Here is a 13809-nt window from a genome sequence, read left to right as displayed (position 1 = left end):
TTATTAAAAAAAAAAAAAAAAAAAAAAAAAAAAAAAAAAAGGGCAGGGAAGACCTGCTGGAATGGTCACTTGACTAGTGAGAAATTAAATGCGTGTAATCCTCTTACGACCACGAGGCTTACTGGTTACAACATCCATTGAAGTGCCTATAACATTTTTGGCAGGTTCGTCCCCACTTTTGTCATCATCACTTCCATTTTCAAAACTTTCAGTTTTGTCAGTTGAATCTTCTTCCTCTTCAGCTGGCAATTTCCCAGCAGCTTTTTTATTTGAAATCTGGTCTCGGAGCTCTCTTAATTTTGCTTTCTTTGAATTCAGGACCCCAAGAAACTAGAAGCAGAAAAAGGCCGAGTCAGTCCTAATGTTAGCAAAAATACCCGAGTAATAACTCGCTCCAGTTAACAAATGTAGCTGGAAATAATCCAGTCCATTGCATGCACCATTACAATTAATGTATTGATCAAACTGCATCATGACACACATGAAAAAAAAAAATCATCTTTAATGATTTTGAAACAAGAAATATCTGAATATCTAACGAAAACATTGCTTCCATAATTAACAAGCATTCATATTCCATCTCACTAGGTAGATGTGAATGTGAAAGAGCTTTAATCTCATCAAAATTGTGAAAGAACCTTAATTGCATTAAAATTATGAAAGAGCTTCAATTATATTCATCCAATCTGCTAACCAAATATTACATATCATGTAAAGGAATACGAGAGGTGAAAAATCTAGAAAATGAATTCCTCACACATGCACCAGATTGCCGCAGCAATAAATCAGCATGCACCTAAAGTTTATTAATCCAAGAAGAGGAACAGTTCTTCCTGATTTCTCAATTGTAAAGGTTTCAAAGGTTCTAACCTATCTTTTGGCACAATTGGCAATTTACTAATAAACAATATGATTAATGACAACTCAAAAGGTTACATCAATTAAACCAAATTCCAGAGCACGACAATTAACAAAATAATCAACTAAAAGATATGGTAGAGAATGATTATACCATAACCTATGCTTGAAAATCACTAGGCAAAATCAAGTAATACACCGAGAAACTTAAATAGATAAAGTAGTGATGCTATATATTGATAAGAAAACAAAGTAAGATAACTCAATGTTCACACCTTTGCATATATTGCATTTTCAAACTCAACCTTCTCCTCATTAATTTTCTCACTCTGTGCTATACACTTCTCAGCTTCCACTTTCAGCCTCTCAAATGATTGAGTTTTTCTGACAACTTCTTCCTATGCATATATACAAAAGCGTATAAGCATATATACATGAAACAAACAAGTTACTCAAATATGCACTAGACCTACAAATTTGATTCAGAAGGATTAAACAAAGTTGATTTACTTAAAAATCGTCAATAATATGAATGAACTTCAATTATAATATTATATGTTATACTTGACGCTTCCCATGTGAAGCATTAGCATGGGAAGCGTCACTAATTATCCCAACTTATCTGAAAGTCACTTACAAGTTTCAACAACACAAAGTAAATTAAGATCTCGGACAATCTAAAGCCATACTATCAGACTCTCAAATACTAATTATGTGTGACATGGAGTAAACAACATGAAATTATACATCACAACCAAGCATAAGGAGCGTGTAAAGGACTCAATTACAAAGGAACATGTCGCTACCAGAGGTATGTCATGACTCTATAGCCTGTCTCACAATTCCCACCATTCTAGATCTAGACATAATTATTTGGCTTGATATACTTCACAACAAAAACCAACAAGCTGTGAGTATCTCATGACCAAGAATCGCCAACATGTAGTTGGTCAAAGTGCCTATATGGGACATGAATCGCGCTTTTAAAGAAGTGAATCATGGAATCTTGACTTAAAAGAGAAGTGCACTTGATAAACTCACTGTTAAGGGTTCTGCTTCTAATTCCTTTTCTTTGATTATCAATTTTCTTACAGCTATGCCCTGTATTACAGATCTTGACTTCTATATTTGACAGATGCTAAATTTCTATCATGAAAAATGACAGTCGTCTTCCAGTTATGCTAACTTAAATTTGCTAAGATTTCAATGACCAGACTGTTGATTTATAGCCAGTTACGTAAATGCCATACACCAAGAAGAGTCATAACTAAAATTACATTGCAGAAGAGAAATAAGAGAAAATATGCACAATCATACACTTAGCCTTATGTTTGCGTCCATGAGGAAGTTCAAAATCCCTGCTGTAATTTCCTTACTATTAGGCGATGGTTGACACTTCCATCGCCATTCCAGTGTTGTGCCTTCCTTCTCAAAAGTCCATGACAACTGCAAAATATACAACACAACCAGATAAGTAACTGCATCACATTACTTCTTTATGAAACAAAGTAACTATAACTTATGGATAGGATCTTCTAGATTTTCTAGCGTAACTTCACAGTAGAGCTCTTAAAATCTTAATCATTAATGTTTAATTAAATAATGTAGATTTTGTCCTCTCAGCATGAGAGCGTTCTTTTTTCTTAATTCATTCTCTGAGTCGAAAAATAAGGTTATGATGCTAATAACTCCACTAAATTTAATTACCCTATAAAATATAGAGCATAACTTATAATCTCTCGTTCCCAAAATTTCAAAAATATGAACCAATTTTTTTAAAAAAATAAATAATAGCAACTTTGTGCCTCCTTTAAGGAGAAAAAACAATAATCATCATTCTACGACATACATTTATGATTCATTATTTCTATTACTACCATTATTCACTACAAATATTTTCCGGAATTTTCTCAGCAGCCAAAGTGCCAAACACTGCTATAAAACGTAATAAATTTTTGAATAGTAAGCAATAAGCACAAACCCTTTTGTGGCCGTCTCCGGCATCGGCGAACCGGTAGACCGATCCGGGCTGCTGAAACCCTAAGTACCGCTCGGCCAGCTCCACGTACTCCGGAACCGGCTGGTCCCACTGGGCCGCGCGCTCGCTCACCTCCTCTTCTGAAGCTGAATTCGCAAAAGAAGAACAGAAATCCAAGATTTTGCTGAGATTTTAATCGATTTTTTTGGAACAATTTTTATTGAGAAATTGAAATACCGTGGCAGATCCAGGTGTGAAGGCCGTCGGTGATGGATAGGTCGAATCGGGCGTGAAACCAAGTGCCCTTGACGAAGATGGGCTCGCCCTGTTGGGGCTGGAGCTTGAGGCATGTGTGTCTGTTTGAGTCCATAACTGGCTTACACTGTTTCTGTGAGATTTGGTCTTTCCCGCCTTGTCAATCAAAGGTTCTCTTATTAAGTACCCTTCGTCCCCAAATATTATTATTATTATTATTTTTTATGTGTCCACATAAAAATGAATATTCGAATTAGTGACATCCGCTTCATAAAGCGTAGTCTCCAACATAGTTAAAATTTTAAGTTTGTGCATCAAGCAGTATAAATGCTTTTATATTTTATAATTTTTTTAAAAAAATGTCAACATTGACTTTATATACCTTGTTAAATACACTAACTTTAAATTTAGACATTTCGCATCGAAGAGACACCCTCACTTCTAAGTTCTCAGAAGTGATGCTAGAAGTAGGACTCCTTGTGTCATTTCAAATGTGATATTGTTTTTAAAATCACTAATAAATCAAAAATCAATAATTATCACCTCAAATTTAATGATAATTTTAAATATCAAATCACATTTAAGATAACATAAAAGAAGACAATTCATCCTTTTAACGTTACTTGTATTAGCCAATCCGCTATTCAATTTCCTCGTAATGGGTGCTTAAAGATATAAAATGTGGCTTAAAATGGCTAAGATTAAATAATACATCAAGCATTCATTTTTTAAAATCTTATATGCCAATTCCAAATTTTCTCCCAAATCTCTTAAAGTTTAAAAATTCTCAATTTAGTATATCAAGCTTTAAAAGGTTTGCAATGACATCCCCCTTTTAGGTTTGAAGTTAAATCAAAGAGCAAAGGGATAAAATGACATTTATATCTTTCACAAATTTTAAAATTACAAAAATACTTTAACTAATTTTTTTTTTAAAAGGTAGTTTTGAAATTGCATGGCCTCAGTAGGATTTAATAGAAAATCCTAACACTTAAAAAAAAAAAAAAAATCATAACTAGAGAGGTAATATTGCAAACTTTTAAAAATTGAACCCATTAAATTAAGAATTTTTAAGTTTTATGAAAGTGATTAAAAAAATGATGAAAGTTCAGGTAAGTTACAAAAATGATGAAAATTCAAGCAAGTTAAAAGTTAAATTTTCTCAAAAAAAGAATTGTAAAAAACAATGACTAATCCATAGATCTTGTAAAACTCAACAACTAAAAAAGAAAATACACCATATTACACTTACACCAAATATAAAACTAGCAACGGGACTCCTATACTATAATTTTTATGCATAGAAATCTTACATTTGGGAACACAAAATGTTTTAAATTAGGGAAAAATGAAAAATTAGTCATTGTGATTTACGTGATTTACAATTAATTCATTGTGGTATCAAAATGAACTCAAAAGTTTTCGAAGTATGCCAAAAAAATAATTTAGTCCTTATAGTTAAATTCCTTTAACTAATTTAACAAATTCTATTAGTGTGACATTAACTTACATATGACAAGTATTACAATTTTATTGGTTATAACATTTCATGTTATCATAATCTGTTAAGTCAATAAACGGAATTTGACCGTAGGAACTAAATTATATTTTTTGTATACCTTAGGAACCTTTGAGTTTATTTTAATAATATAAAAAGTTAATTGTAAATCAAGTAAATCATATGAACTAATTTTGCATTTTTCCCTTTAAACCTTTAATTTATTTTGGAAATAATTTTGTAGATATTAAATGTTGCATTTCAAGAATTAGTTTTCGCAACATATTTTTATTTATTTTATAAATTTATGCATCCAACGTATTTTTATAGAAAAAATTAAAGTTATATACTTTTTTAATGAATTAAATATAAAAAGGCAGATAAACTTTGGAGTTTGCGCAAAGAGTACAAACAAGCCAGCGTCAGATTCGCACTGACTCCACTGAGGATAACCTGGCGTGTTCATTGTCGCACTCAGGCACTCGTAGGAGCTAATCAGAGCAATACGATACCAAAACCAAGAAAAGATGGCCCTGAGATTCCCTCAATTTCCACTTCTTTTGCTCTGTTTTTGCTGCTCTGTAATCATAGCTCACAGAGATGAAGACCCCGTTACCAAAACCATGGAGGATTTTTCTGGGTACCCAATTGACGAGCCTCACTCTTTCTTCCAAAAATCCTTGTCTTTACTGTCCGTTGATACGGAAAGTTTACAGAAAGAGGTACTGGGTTTCTATTTGAAGGGTCTGGATGTGACAATAACAATGCGTGCGTGTATTGATTAGTCTTAAATTTGAATGTTATGAGTTTTGCTCACTAGATTGATGAACTTGCTGCCTTCTCGGATACACCTGCCCCATCAGTGACTAGGATCCTGTACACTGAGAAGGATGTCTTGGCACGCAGGTAAATAACTTAACCCTTCTCAACTATGCTTTAATGAGTTTAATCCCAACTACGTGGGGTTCAAATGTATGACAAAGACGTTCATTTTTGTGATTGTGATTTGAGGAACGGAGTTCATCACTTTTAAATGATTATTAAGTTATTCGTGTAAACTAAGATTAGAAAGTCTGGCATGTTCCGAAGGATGTAGTGTGTTTGTTGTTGATGTACCTAAATAAGCAGAAAATCTTAGGGCGGGCTGGGCATCCCATAAAGATTGAATTGCCCAATTTTTGTTTCATGTAGGATTTTGTTATTTCACCATCTTGAATTGGGCCATTTCTCAAATGCCATGTCAATTACTCTGTTTGGATTTAGCTTAGGTGCTGTAAAAAAAAAAAAAAAAAAAAAAAAGACTATAGGAGATCTCCTATAGTTTTTTCGACGGTTCAAATTTAATTTTACTATTTTTTTTTCCTTATGGAAAGCTTAGAATTAAATCTAGATCGATGAAAAAACTACAAGAGATCTTTTATAGTTTATTTTTTCAAAGCACCTAAGCCAAATCATGTCTGTCTTGGTAGGAACTTAAAATGTGGCGTAGTTAAATTGGGAAACGAGGCATGCTTGATGCTACGGTTATAGCTGCCCCAGGCAGTCATGATTGTATCATGCTGGTTGGTTCATACGGATCTGTGTACCCAACCCATTATGTGCTTCAAATCATGTGTAGATTTGGGTCGTGCTTGTGGCATGTGGCTTAATCCATGTGCAATGGTCAATCAATTGTAATTGACCTTAACATTCTTTTCCACGAAAATGGTCATGTTCCATTAATTTTGGCAGCGGTTTTAATTTCTTGACTGATTCCTACTTGAAATGAATTCATATCTTCAATTTCCTTATAATTGAAATATCAGCATGTTTTGATGTCTATACTGTTTACTTAGATTAATAGATTGATATGTTGGTTGAATTCACTTTTAACATGCTGGTTGTAATCAAAGTGTATACAAATCCTTAAATATTGATTAATCTAGGGGATACAGAAAAAAGAAAAGAAAAGAAACAATGTGTTTGACATGGTAATAGAAAATCTAAGATTCTTTTTTATATGAGGCTTTTCCTTTCCTCTCTTCTTTCTTTTTTGGATTTCACTGAAATGAATCTACTTTTATCATTTGGTTGTTACAATAAACTGCAGGTATATCAAAAACTTGATGGGCCTTTCTGGTCTCTCTGTCAGGGAGGATGCGGTTGGTAACATATTTGGCCGATGGTAAGTCTATGTCTATATCTTTTTAAAAGATTGCTGTAATTAATTGTTTGTCATTCTGAAATTTGAAAGACATAGTTTAAGGCCCTTCTGTATAAACTTGATTCAACTGAAAAAACTTCCTAAAGGCATGGCTAGACAAGTATGTTTCTGTTTTTTAGCTTCCAAAAGGTGTCATTTTTCTTCTCTTAGAGATTACTTCAGGAGCCTCCGACAGTAGTAATCTTATCATTTGCATTACAATATCTATAGTCATTATCATTCTGTAGCTTGCTTTTATCTTGTTTTGGTTCTTTCTGCTTTCTATTTTGTCATGCTTAAGTGTCAGCATTGGGTTTGGTCTAGCTTAAGTATATTAAACTTTGATGGGGACTTTATACTCAACCCCCAAAGCTTTTGTCAATATATTGGTTGTGAAATGCAACCTAGCTTGATTTATTTGATATTCATGAGTAGATATATGGCTCGATGATTCTTGCAAACAGTTCCATCATCAACATACATGACTGTCACTTCTTTTTCTTTTTTCTTTCCACTTTTTTTTTTCTTTTTTTTTTTAAAAAAATCTGTCCTTTTTAGAAGTAGCTTGAAACTTCTTACGAGATGGTCTAATTTTTATCTCTATCTGTTTATATTTCATGTGAAAAGAACAAAAATGAAAGTGGGATTTTATAATCAGCTGTCTTCAAGCTCATATTTACATCTCTACCTTTGATTGCTTTGGTCAAATTGTTTATTATTATACTGTGTTATTAGATGGCTTTGACTAAGCAAAGTCATGCAGGGATGGCCATGAACCAGAGCTTCCTGCAGTGGCAACAGGTTCTCACATTGATGCAATTCCATACTCTGGAAAGTACGACGGAGTCGTTGGTGTTTTAGGTGCGATAGAAGCCATCAATGTACTACAGAGGTTTGCAACTTTCTGTTTTACGTTAACGTTGGTTTCTATCTAGGAAAGCCTGATAATTTATCATGGCTGATTTAGTACTTGATTACAATACAAATCCATAAAACATATAAGATATGAATAATTTAACACATATTTTAAAGATATTATAAGAGTGCTAAATTTACTCTCATGTGCCATAGACTGATAACGCTAGGATTGAACTGATAATTACATAGACATCCTTTTTTCATACCATAGCTGGAACAAGTGGGATCCTAAAAGGAGAGTTGATGACTCTATGACCTGCTAGTTTTGAAGTACCCAGTGAGACATTTGAAATATTGGTCATCTTGAATGAGTGGCTGACCTATCCATTCATCCAAACATGCCCCAAAAACCTCCTGAAATTGGGTTCTAGCACTTAGGTATCTTATTGTCCATCTATCATTTGAAGTTATATCTAGAAGAAACAAATGATGCAAACAGCTGTATTTTTTTTTTTTTTTTATATATATCTTAATAAAAAAAATTATATTGAAATGATCATTTGAACTTCTTTATACATCCTTTGAGAATTATTGATGATATAAATTATGATATTCTAAGGAATATAAAAGTTTCTTCTGGTTCTTGCAAGTCCATATGTAGTTGCAACTATTTTGGTGGTTTGTTGACTGGAAGTTTCCACAGATCTGGTTTTAGACCTAGAAGGTCACTGGAAGTTATCTTGTTCACCTCAGAAGAGCCTACACGCTTTGGGATCAGCTGCTTGGGAAGGTCACTTCTTATTCATTTTCGGATTAATATTTTATATGAATTTTCCTTCACTATGTCTTATAACTTTTTACTTATTACATTTATTGATAAAAGCCGCCACAGATTTCATGTCTTGGTGATGGTGAATTGATTTTATTTCCCATTCCCAGGTTTGGGGTTCCTCATGTGATATCTTAAATGTGCAGCCGCTTATTGGCAGGAAGTGAGGTACTTGTGGAAGCTCTGAAGACAACAGTTGATGCTCAAAATAGATCCTTTCTAGATGCTGCCAGATCTGCTGAATATGCAAAGGATCAAGATGACTTATCCAGTGTGTTTTTAAAGAAAGGAACTTACTCTGCTTTTGTGGAATTGCATATAGAGCAGGGGCCCCTTCTGGAGGAAGAAGGTAGGATTATTTCAATGCCACTGTTAACCTTGCGTTATCTATATATTCTAAATTCCCGTCAATCCAGTTCATTTGCATTCCAGGTATATCTATTGGGATAGTAACTGCCATTGCAGCCCCTGCAAGTATAAAAGTGGAATTTGAAGGCAATGGAGGGCATGCAGGCGCTGTCCTAATGCCACACAGGTGATTTTCCTAGATGTTAACACTTCCTGGCTGTAATAACATCATGAACTTATGCACCTTTCTTGTTGCAGAGTTCTCTAAATATTCATAATTTCTTTGTGCAATAAGTAGTGTATTTATGTTGATAATAGTATATTCCCTGTTGGCAATTTTATTTCTTCTAGAATAAGATCGTTTTTACAATATGTTACTATTCTTGTTCATTTAAACGAGTGATTATTTTATTTTCATCACTGGGAGTAGAAATGATGCTGGACTGGCAGCTGCAGAGCTGGCACTGGCTGTTGAGAAACATGTATTAGAATCTGGATCTATCGATACTGTTGGTACAGTTGGTAAGCCATCCTTTCTTCATGCCTAAGTATCGCATTTTGTTTTTCTTATTTTATTTTTTAACTTAAATATTGAAGTTCATCTTGCATATTTTGTGAAAGCAGTTTCTTGCTACCTTTGTTAGTGTAGACCTCCGCTATAAATTTTCATTTAATGTCCCAAAGGTATACTGGAGCTGCATCCTGGAGCAATTAACAGCATCCCAAGTAAATCACACCTGGAAATCGGTACGCTTCTTTTCAGCAAATAAAATTACCAGGAAAACATACTATTATAACAAGTATACTTAAAATGTTTGTTTCCACAGTTTTTTTGTACAATATATTCTTGTTAATGTTTCGTAAGTTTGTAGAAGACATTCATATGTATGATCCCGCCATAATGTTCTATACCAAATATCAACTGACTCAGGTATTAATTTATTTGATTCCTTTGGTATCTCTATTTTTATTTTTATTTTTTGGCAGACACAAGAGACATTGATGAACAGCGAAGAAACATTGTAATTGAGAAGATCCAGCACTCTGCAAGTAAAATAGCAGTAGACCGTGGGGTCAGGCTATCCGAATTCAAAATCATAAATCAGGACCCACCTGCCCTTGCTGAAAAAACAATAATCGGGGCAATGGAAGCTGCATCAAAAGAGCTAAACCTAAAACACAAGCTGATGATTAGCAGAGCTTACCATGATTCACTGTTTATGGCCAGGTATGTGTGAGTGAGAGAGACTTGAAGCCTTTGTAAGCCCATATTAAGGTGCTAGGATTTTTACAACTGAAGAGACCTAATACAAGGCATTTCCCACCCGTCTTTCCAATAACCCAACCCAACAAACCCCCCCAAAATCAAAAGATGCATTTGCACTTATGACTACAAACAGCTCCTGATCATGCATTTTCACATTCTTGCAGAGTATCACCAATGGGCATGATATTCATTCCATGTTACAAAGGTATGAGCTGTTTTCTCTTTTTCTACGTCAAATGCTGTGATACCATATTCCTTTATTTTTCTTAGTAAACCAATTGTAAGTTCTTGAAGATATCATTTCAAATTTTCATGGTCCTATGAAACAAGTAGTTATATCATCTTTCATTGGCTAATGCATTTGAGATTAGTCATTGAAGAACACATGTCAGTTGCAACTGAATCTTTTGCTTTGATGTTGGAACTCCAATTTCACCTATATTATGTGCATGTGGTAGACCAATCATAGAAGTGCATCAACATTCTTAACTTAAAAAAAAAAAAAAAAAAATTGCATGAGTGCAAAAAACATGTAGACAAGCACAAGCAAGGATCCCCATTTCAATGGCATGGGTAATATAGGCATACAGTGCCAGACTGCCAGTGCGCTTTAGTATGTCAACTCACTGTCAATTTTTTGCTCAAGTCATCAAGGTAAGCTTAGTAAATATTTAACATCAATTTGGTTCTGCAGGTTACAGCCACAAGCCTGAAGAATATGCCTCCATTCAGGATATAGCAAATGGGGTCAAGGTATTAGCTCTGACCCTTGCAAAGTTGTCCCTGCAGTGATGCGTCATCCTTTCTTGTTAATTCGAGTTTCATTACAAGGGTCTACTTTGTTCTTCATAGAACACGTTGTAAAGACTTCTAATAAATCATTTCGAATGTTTATTCCATGCCAGAGTAGCATTTTTGAATGATAGAAGATTTAATTTTGATTTCCTCTTGACAAACATAGAAAGAAAATTGTGAAAAAAATATTCTCCAATCCTCTGAGATGCTGCTCTCTGTATTATAGTTCATCAATAATTTCCAACTACTGGAGGGTCTTCCTCTTCTTTTAGGCACTTTTTCCACATACATTTGGCACGTCAGTGTGCTTGCAAGTGTGTGTGTCAGAGAGAGAGAGAGATCTGTAAATTTGTAGATCCTTCTATTATGTTGCAGTAAAAGAAACAGTATGTACACAATGACAGTACATGTGATTTCAATAACGCCTACAAATGGAGAAACAAAAAAGAAGAAACGCAGATGTTGAGGTTCCATCAGATCAGATCTTCTCGCAGTGGGCCGTCTCTACTTTCATCATGTTAGCAGCAGCTCTAGTTGGAACCACATACCAACCGAGAGGCTTGTCATTATACCTATACTCAAAACTGTAAGATTGGAAAAGAAAGATAAATGTGAAATCACACTCCAGAAAGGAGACTCTCTATGATACTGCTTTGTCATGACTTCAGTCAGCAGCATTCTTTGGTGATGTAGCAACAGTGATCTTGTCGAGTTTCTCAGCCTTTGCTAGCACAATTTCAATCTGTGGGAGAGAGAGAGAGAGAGAGAGTATTCAATAATAGAAGATAAACATTTTTAACTGGTAAAAAAGGGCAAAACTGGCTATGGATGAATGGATAACAACCTGTGCTTTCTGAACAATCCGGCCTGTCACATCATCCTTTGAACCAACAGAAGATATCGCTATCTCTGTTCCATTTCCCAAATCAAAAAGAACATTGAGAACTCAACAATCATGCAGAGAAGGTGTTTAACAAGTTTGATACTAAGTAAATAATATTGACTCCTTACTTTTCTCGATTGCTAGCCCCTTGCGTTTCAGAGTCTCGGAGATTATGACAACAGTAGGAATTGCTGCATTTGATAACTGTACAAGTTAGCCTCTATGCTAAAAAAAAAAAAAAAAATCAAATGATTTCAAAGTGCAGGATATAAAGAAAAACTTAAGCATCAGAACAGGGTAAATTCAGGAGCAAAGTAGATAAGTGGAAGTCAAAAGGAGAACATGAGAAGCAACTTAACAATGCAATTTAATGGTATGAGAGGAAAATTCAAGAGTAGAGAAAAAGAAAAAGGGCATGATTTCAAGATTATACCCATGCCCAAGCCAGAGAGTTTTACATCAGTGTACTGCTTTATGAACCTCTGCAATAAAGAAAGATGGATTAAAACAGAACCGCATTAGAAAAAATAGATCCTTAGTTTACATGCACTTCAAGCAGCAGAAGTTTTTGCAACATTTAACAAGGGGCACCAAGAATATCATCAAAACAAATAACCACCAGGCACTCATCAGAGATATCAAAGAAGTTTAAGACTTAAGAAAGACTACAAGGAACATAAGGAACAATCCCAAATCAGCTTCAAATCCAATGGATCGTAAACCAGCTACTAAAAAGCCTTCACTTGAGCAAAGATACCACAAACTAATTGAAGAACAAATATTTCTTAATTACCATAAAATTTTACTCTTATGGATATAATTCAGATCAGCCAAATCAAGTATAGAAAACCAGTGAGCACAAAACAGAAAAGAATCATGTTGTTCATGGAAATTATATTCAAGAACATATGAATCAACATCATAACGTCACAGCCGTTTAATTGAATATTATTTCCAGATATTCCGATAATTTACAAAATATGATTTCAAAGAAACAGCCATAATTGAGCCAAGAAAATGGGAAAAAAAATAAAGAAAACGAATTACAAACTGAGATTCAACTAAGAGACTAAAGGGCTTAAACCTGTTATACAACTCATTCAAGAAAGTAACAAAAACCAAGAAACAAACGAAGAAACCCCCGACTTCTACATCAGTAAAACCCTAACCAGTGACCACCCTCTGTGTTAGTAAGAAACAGAGTAAAAAAAACAAAAAAAAAAAGAAGCAAAAACCCAAGCTTTCCACAAATTCTCGATTACCCATTTTTCTTTCCCACGATTCTCGGCAAACCAACAGCAAATAATTCATAACTTCGCCAACAAAGCAAGATAAAGCAGTAAAACAGAGAGAGAGAGAGAGATTGTATAGAAAAGAAAACCTTGGCAAGATTGAGGTAGAAGACGAGGGGCTTCTTGCTGTTGGAGACCTGGATGTGATTCTTCTTCTTTTTCTTCTTCTTCTTCTTATTCTTCTTCGTCTCAGACTCAGTAGCGGTAGCATTAGAAGTAGGATTAGCAGTAGTAGCCTCATCCTCGGCACCAACATCACCAACAACAACAAGATTCTCGTTGCTGTTGCCTCCCTCGGTCGTCTTGCTCGTCTCTGTTGAACAAGAAGTAGCATTAGCAGTAGTATCCTCGCCCTCAGCGCCAATATCATCAACAACAACAAGATTCTCATTGTTGCTGCCTCCCTCAGTCGTCTTGCTCGTCTCCGTTGAACTAGAAATAGCATTAGCAATAGCAGTAGTAGCCTCGCCCTCAGCACCAACATCATCAACAACAAGAAGCTTCTCGTTGTTGTTGCTGCCTCCCTCGGTCGCCTTGCTCGTCTCCATTGAACAACTCTCTTCTTCTCTCTATCTCTCTCTCTCTCAGAGAACTGTGAAAAGGGCGGGAAAATATTTGCAAGATCTCAGTGAATGTGGGGTCTGGAAGGTGATGAGAGGGGTTGTAATTTTATATAGGCTGATGAAAATGGAAATGGACGTGTGTTTGTATACGATTGGATGGAGAGTGGTTTTTTGGTTAGGCCAGCCTGGATCATGCGGTTAAC

At 34.8% G+C, this 13809-nt stretch overlaps 3 protein-coding genes across 3 annotated transcripts; 1 reads left to right on the top strand and 2 right to left on the bottom strand.

Annotated features, from left to right (window-relative positions):
* Positions 1 to 57: 57 nt before the first annotated feature.
* Positions 58 to 3278, bottom strand: LOC132179283 (DNA repair protein XRCC4). Its single transcript, XM_059591984.2, has 5 exons — positions 3074 to 3278; positions 2840 to 2982; positions 2176 to 2304; positions 1134 to 1256; positions 58 to 330 (listed from the first exon to the last, which is right to left on the bottom strand). Exons 1-5 carry the CDS (start codon positions 3204 to 3206, stop codon positions 85 to 87), a joined length of 774 nt encoding a protein of 257 aa, XP_059447967.2. The 5' UTR covers positions 3207 to 3278; the 3' UTR covers positions 58 to 84.
* Positions 3279 to 4975: 1697 nt separating this feature from the next.
* UAH (ureidoglycolate amidohydrolase) lies at positions 4976 to 11012 on the top strand. Its single transcript, XM_059591238.2, has 12 exons — positions 4976 to 5311; positions 5410 to 5495; positions 6679 to 6753; positions 7535 to 7663; positions 8333 to 8419; positions 8605 to 8807; positions 8891 to 8993; positions 9237 to 9328; positions 9491 to 9553; positions 9794 to 10034; positions 10238 to 10278; positions 10768 to 11012. The coding sequence occupies exons 1-12, from the start codon at positions 5117 to 5119 to the stop codon at positions 10863 to 10865; spliced, it is 1413 nt and encodes a 470-aa protein (XP_059447221.2). The 5' UTR covers positions 4976 to 5116; the 3' UTR covers positions 10866 to 11012.
* Positions 11013 to 11236: 224 nt separating this feature from the next.
* LOC132178722 (uncharacterized) lies at positions 11237 to 13666 on the bottom strand. The gene is made up of 5 exons (XM_059591240.2): positions 13133 to 13666; positions 12185 to 12233; positions 11880 to 11942; positions 11713 to 11777; positions 11237 to 11610 (listed from the first exon to the last, which is right to left on the bottom strand). The coding sequence occupies exons 1-5, from the start codon at positions 13589 to 13591 to the stop codon at positions 11533 to 11535; spliced, it is 714 nt and encodes a 237-aa protein (XP_059447223.2). The 5' UTR covers positions 13592 to 13666; the 3' UTR covers positions 11237 to 11532.
* Between the last annotated feature and the right edge of the window lie 143 nt (positions 13667 to 13809).

The sequence above is a fragment of the Corylus avellana genome, chromosome 4 (assembly GCF_965113065.1).
Source record: "Corylus avellana chromosome 4, dhCorAvel1.hap1.2, whole genome shotgun sequence".
Classification (NCBI taxonomy): domain Eukaryota; kingdom Viridiplantae; phylum Streptophyta; class Magnoliopsida; order Fagales; family Betulaceae; genus Corylus; species Corylus avellana.
Note: the sequence above shows the minus strand (reverse complement) of the source record. Positions and strands in the feature narration are given on the sequence as shown.

Excerpts from the sequence above, each read along its gene's own strand:
- LOC132179283 (XM_059591984.2), bottom strand. The coding sequence starts at position 3,206 with ATGGACTCAAACAGACACACATGCCTCAAGCTCCAGCCCCAACAGGGC. Across the intron at positions 2,983-3,073 it reads TCACACCTGGATCTGCCACG|CTTCAGAAGAGGAGGTGAGC; the intron begins GTATTTCAATTT and ends TTGCGAATTCAG. Across the intron at positions 1,257-2,175 it reads ACGCAAACATAAGGCTAAGT|GAAGAAGTTGTCAGAAAAAC; the intron begins GTATGATTGTGC and ends ATATATGCATAG.
- UAH (XM_059591238.2), top strand. The coding sequence starts at position 5,117 with ATGGCCCTGAGATTCCCTCAATTTCCACTTCTTTTGCTCTGTTTTTGC. Across the intron at positions 9,329-9,490 it reads CGATACTGTTGGTACAGTTG|GTATACTGGAGCTGCATCCT; the intron begins GTAAGCCATCCT and ends AATGTCCCAAAG. Across the intron at positions 10,035-10,237 it reads GATTCACTGTTTATGGCCAG|AGTATCACCAATGGGCATGA; the intron begins GTATGTGTGAGT and ends ACATTCTTGCAG.
- LOC132178722 (XM_059591240.2), bottom strand. The coding sequence starts at position 13,591 with ATGGAGACGAGCAAGGCGACCGAGGGAGGCAGCAACAACAACGAGAAG. Across the intron at positions 12,234-13,132 it reads TCTACCTCAATCTTGCCAAG|AGGTTCATAAAGCAGTACAC; the intron begins GTTTTCTTTTCT and ends TCTTTATTGCAG. Across the intron at positions 11,943-12,184 it reads ACTCTCTGGCTTGGGCATGG|CAATTCCTACTGTTGTCATA; the intron begins GTATAATCTTGA and ends TATCAAATGCAG.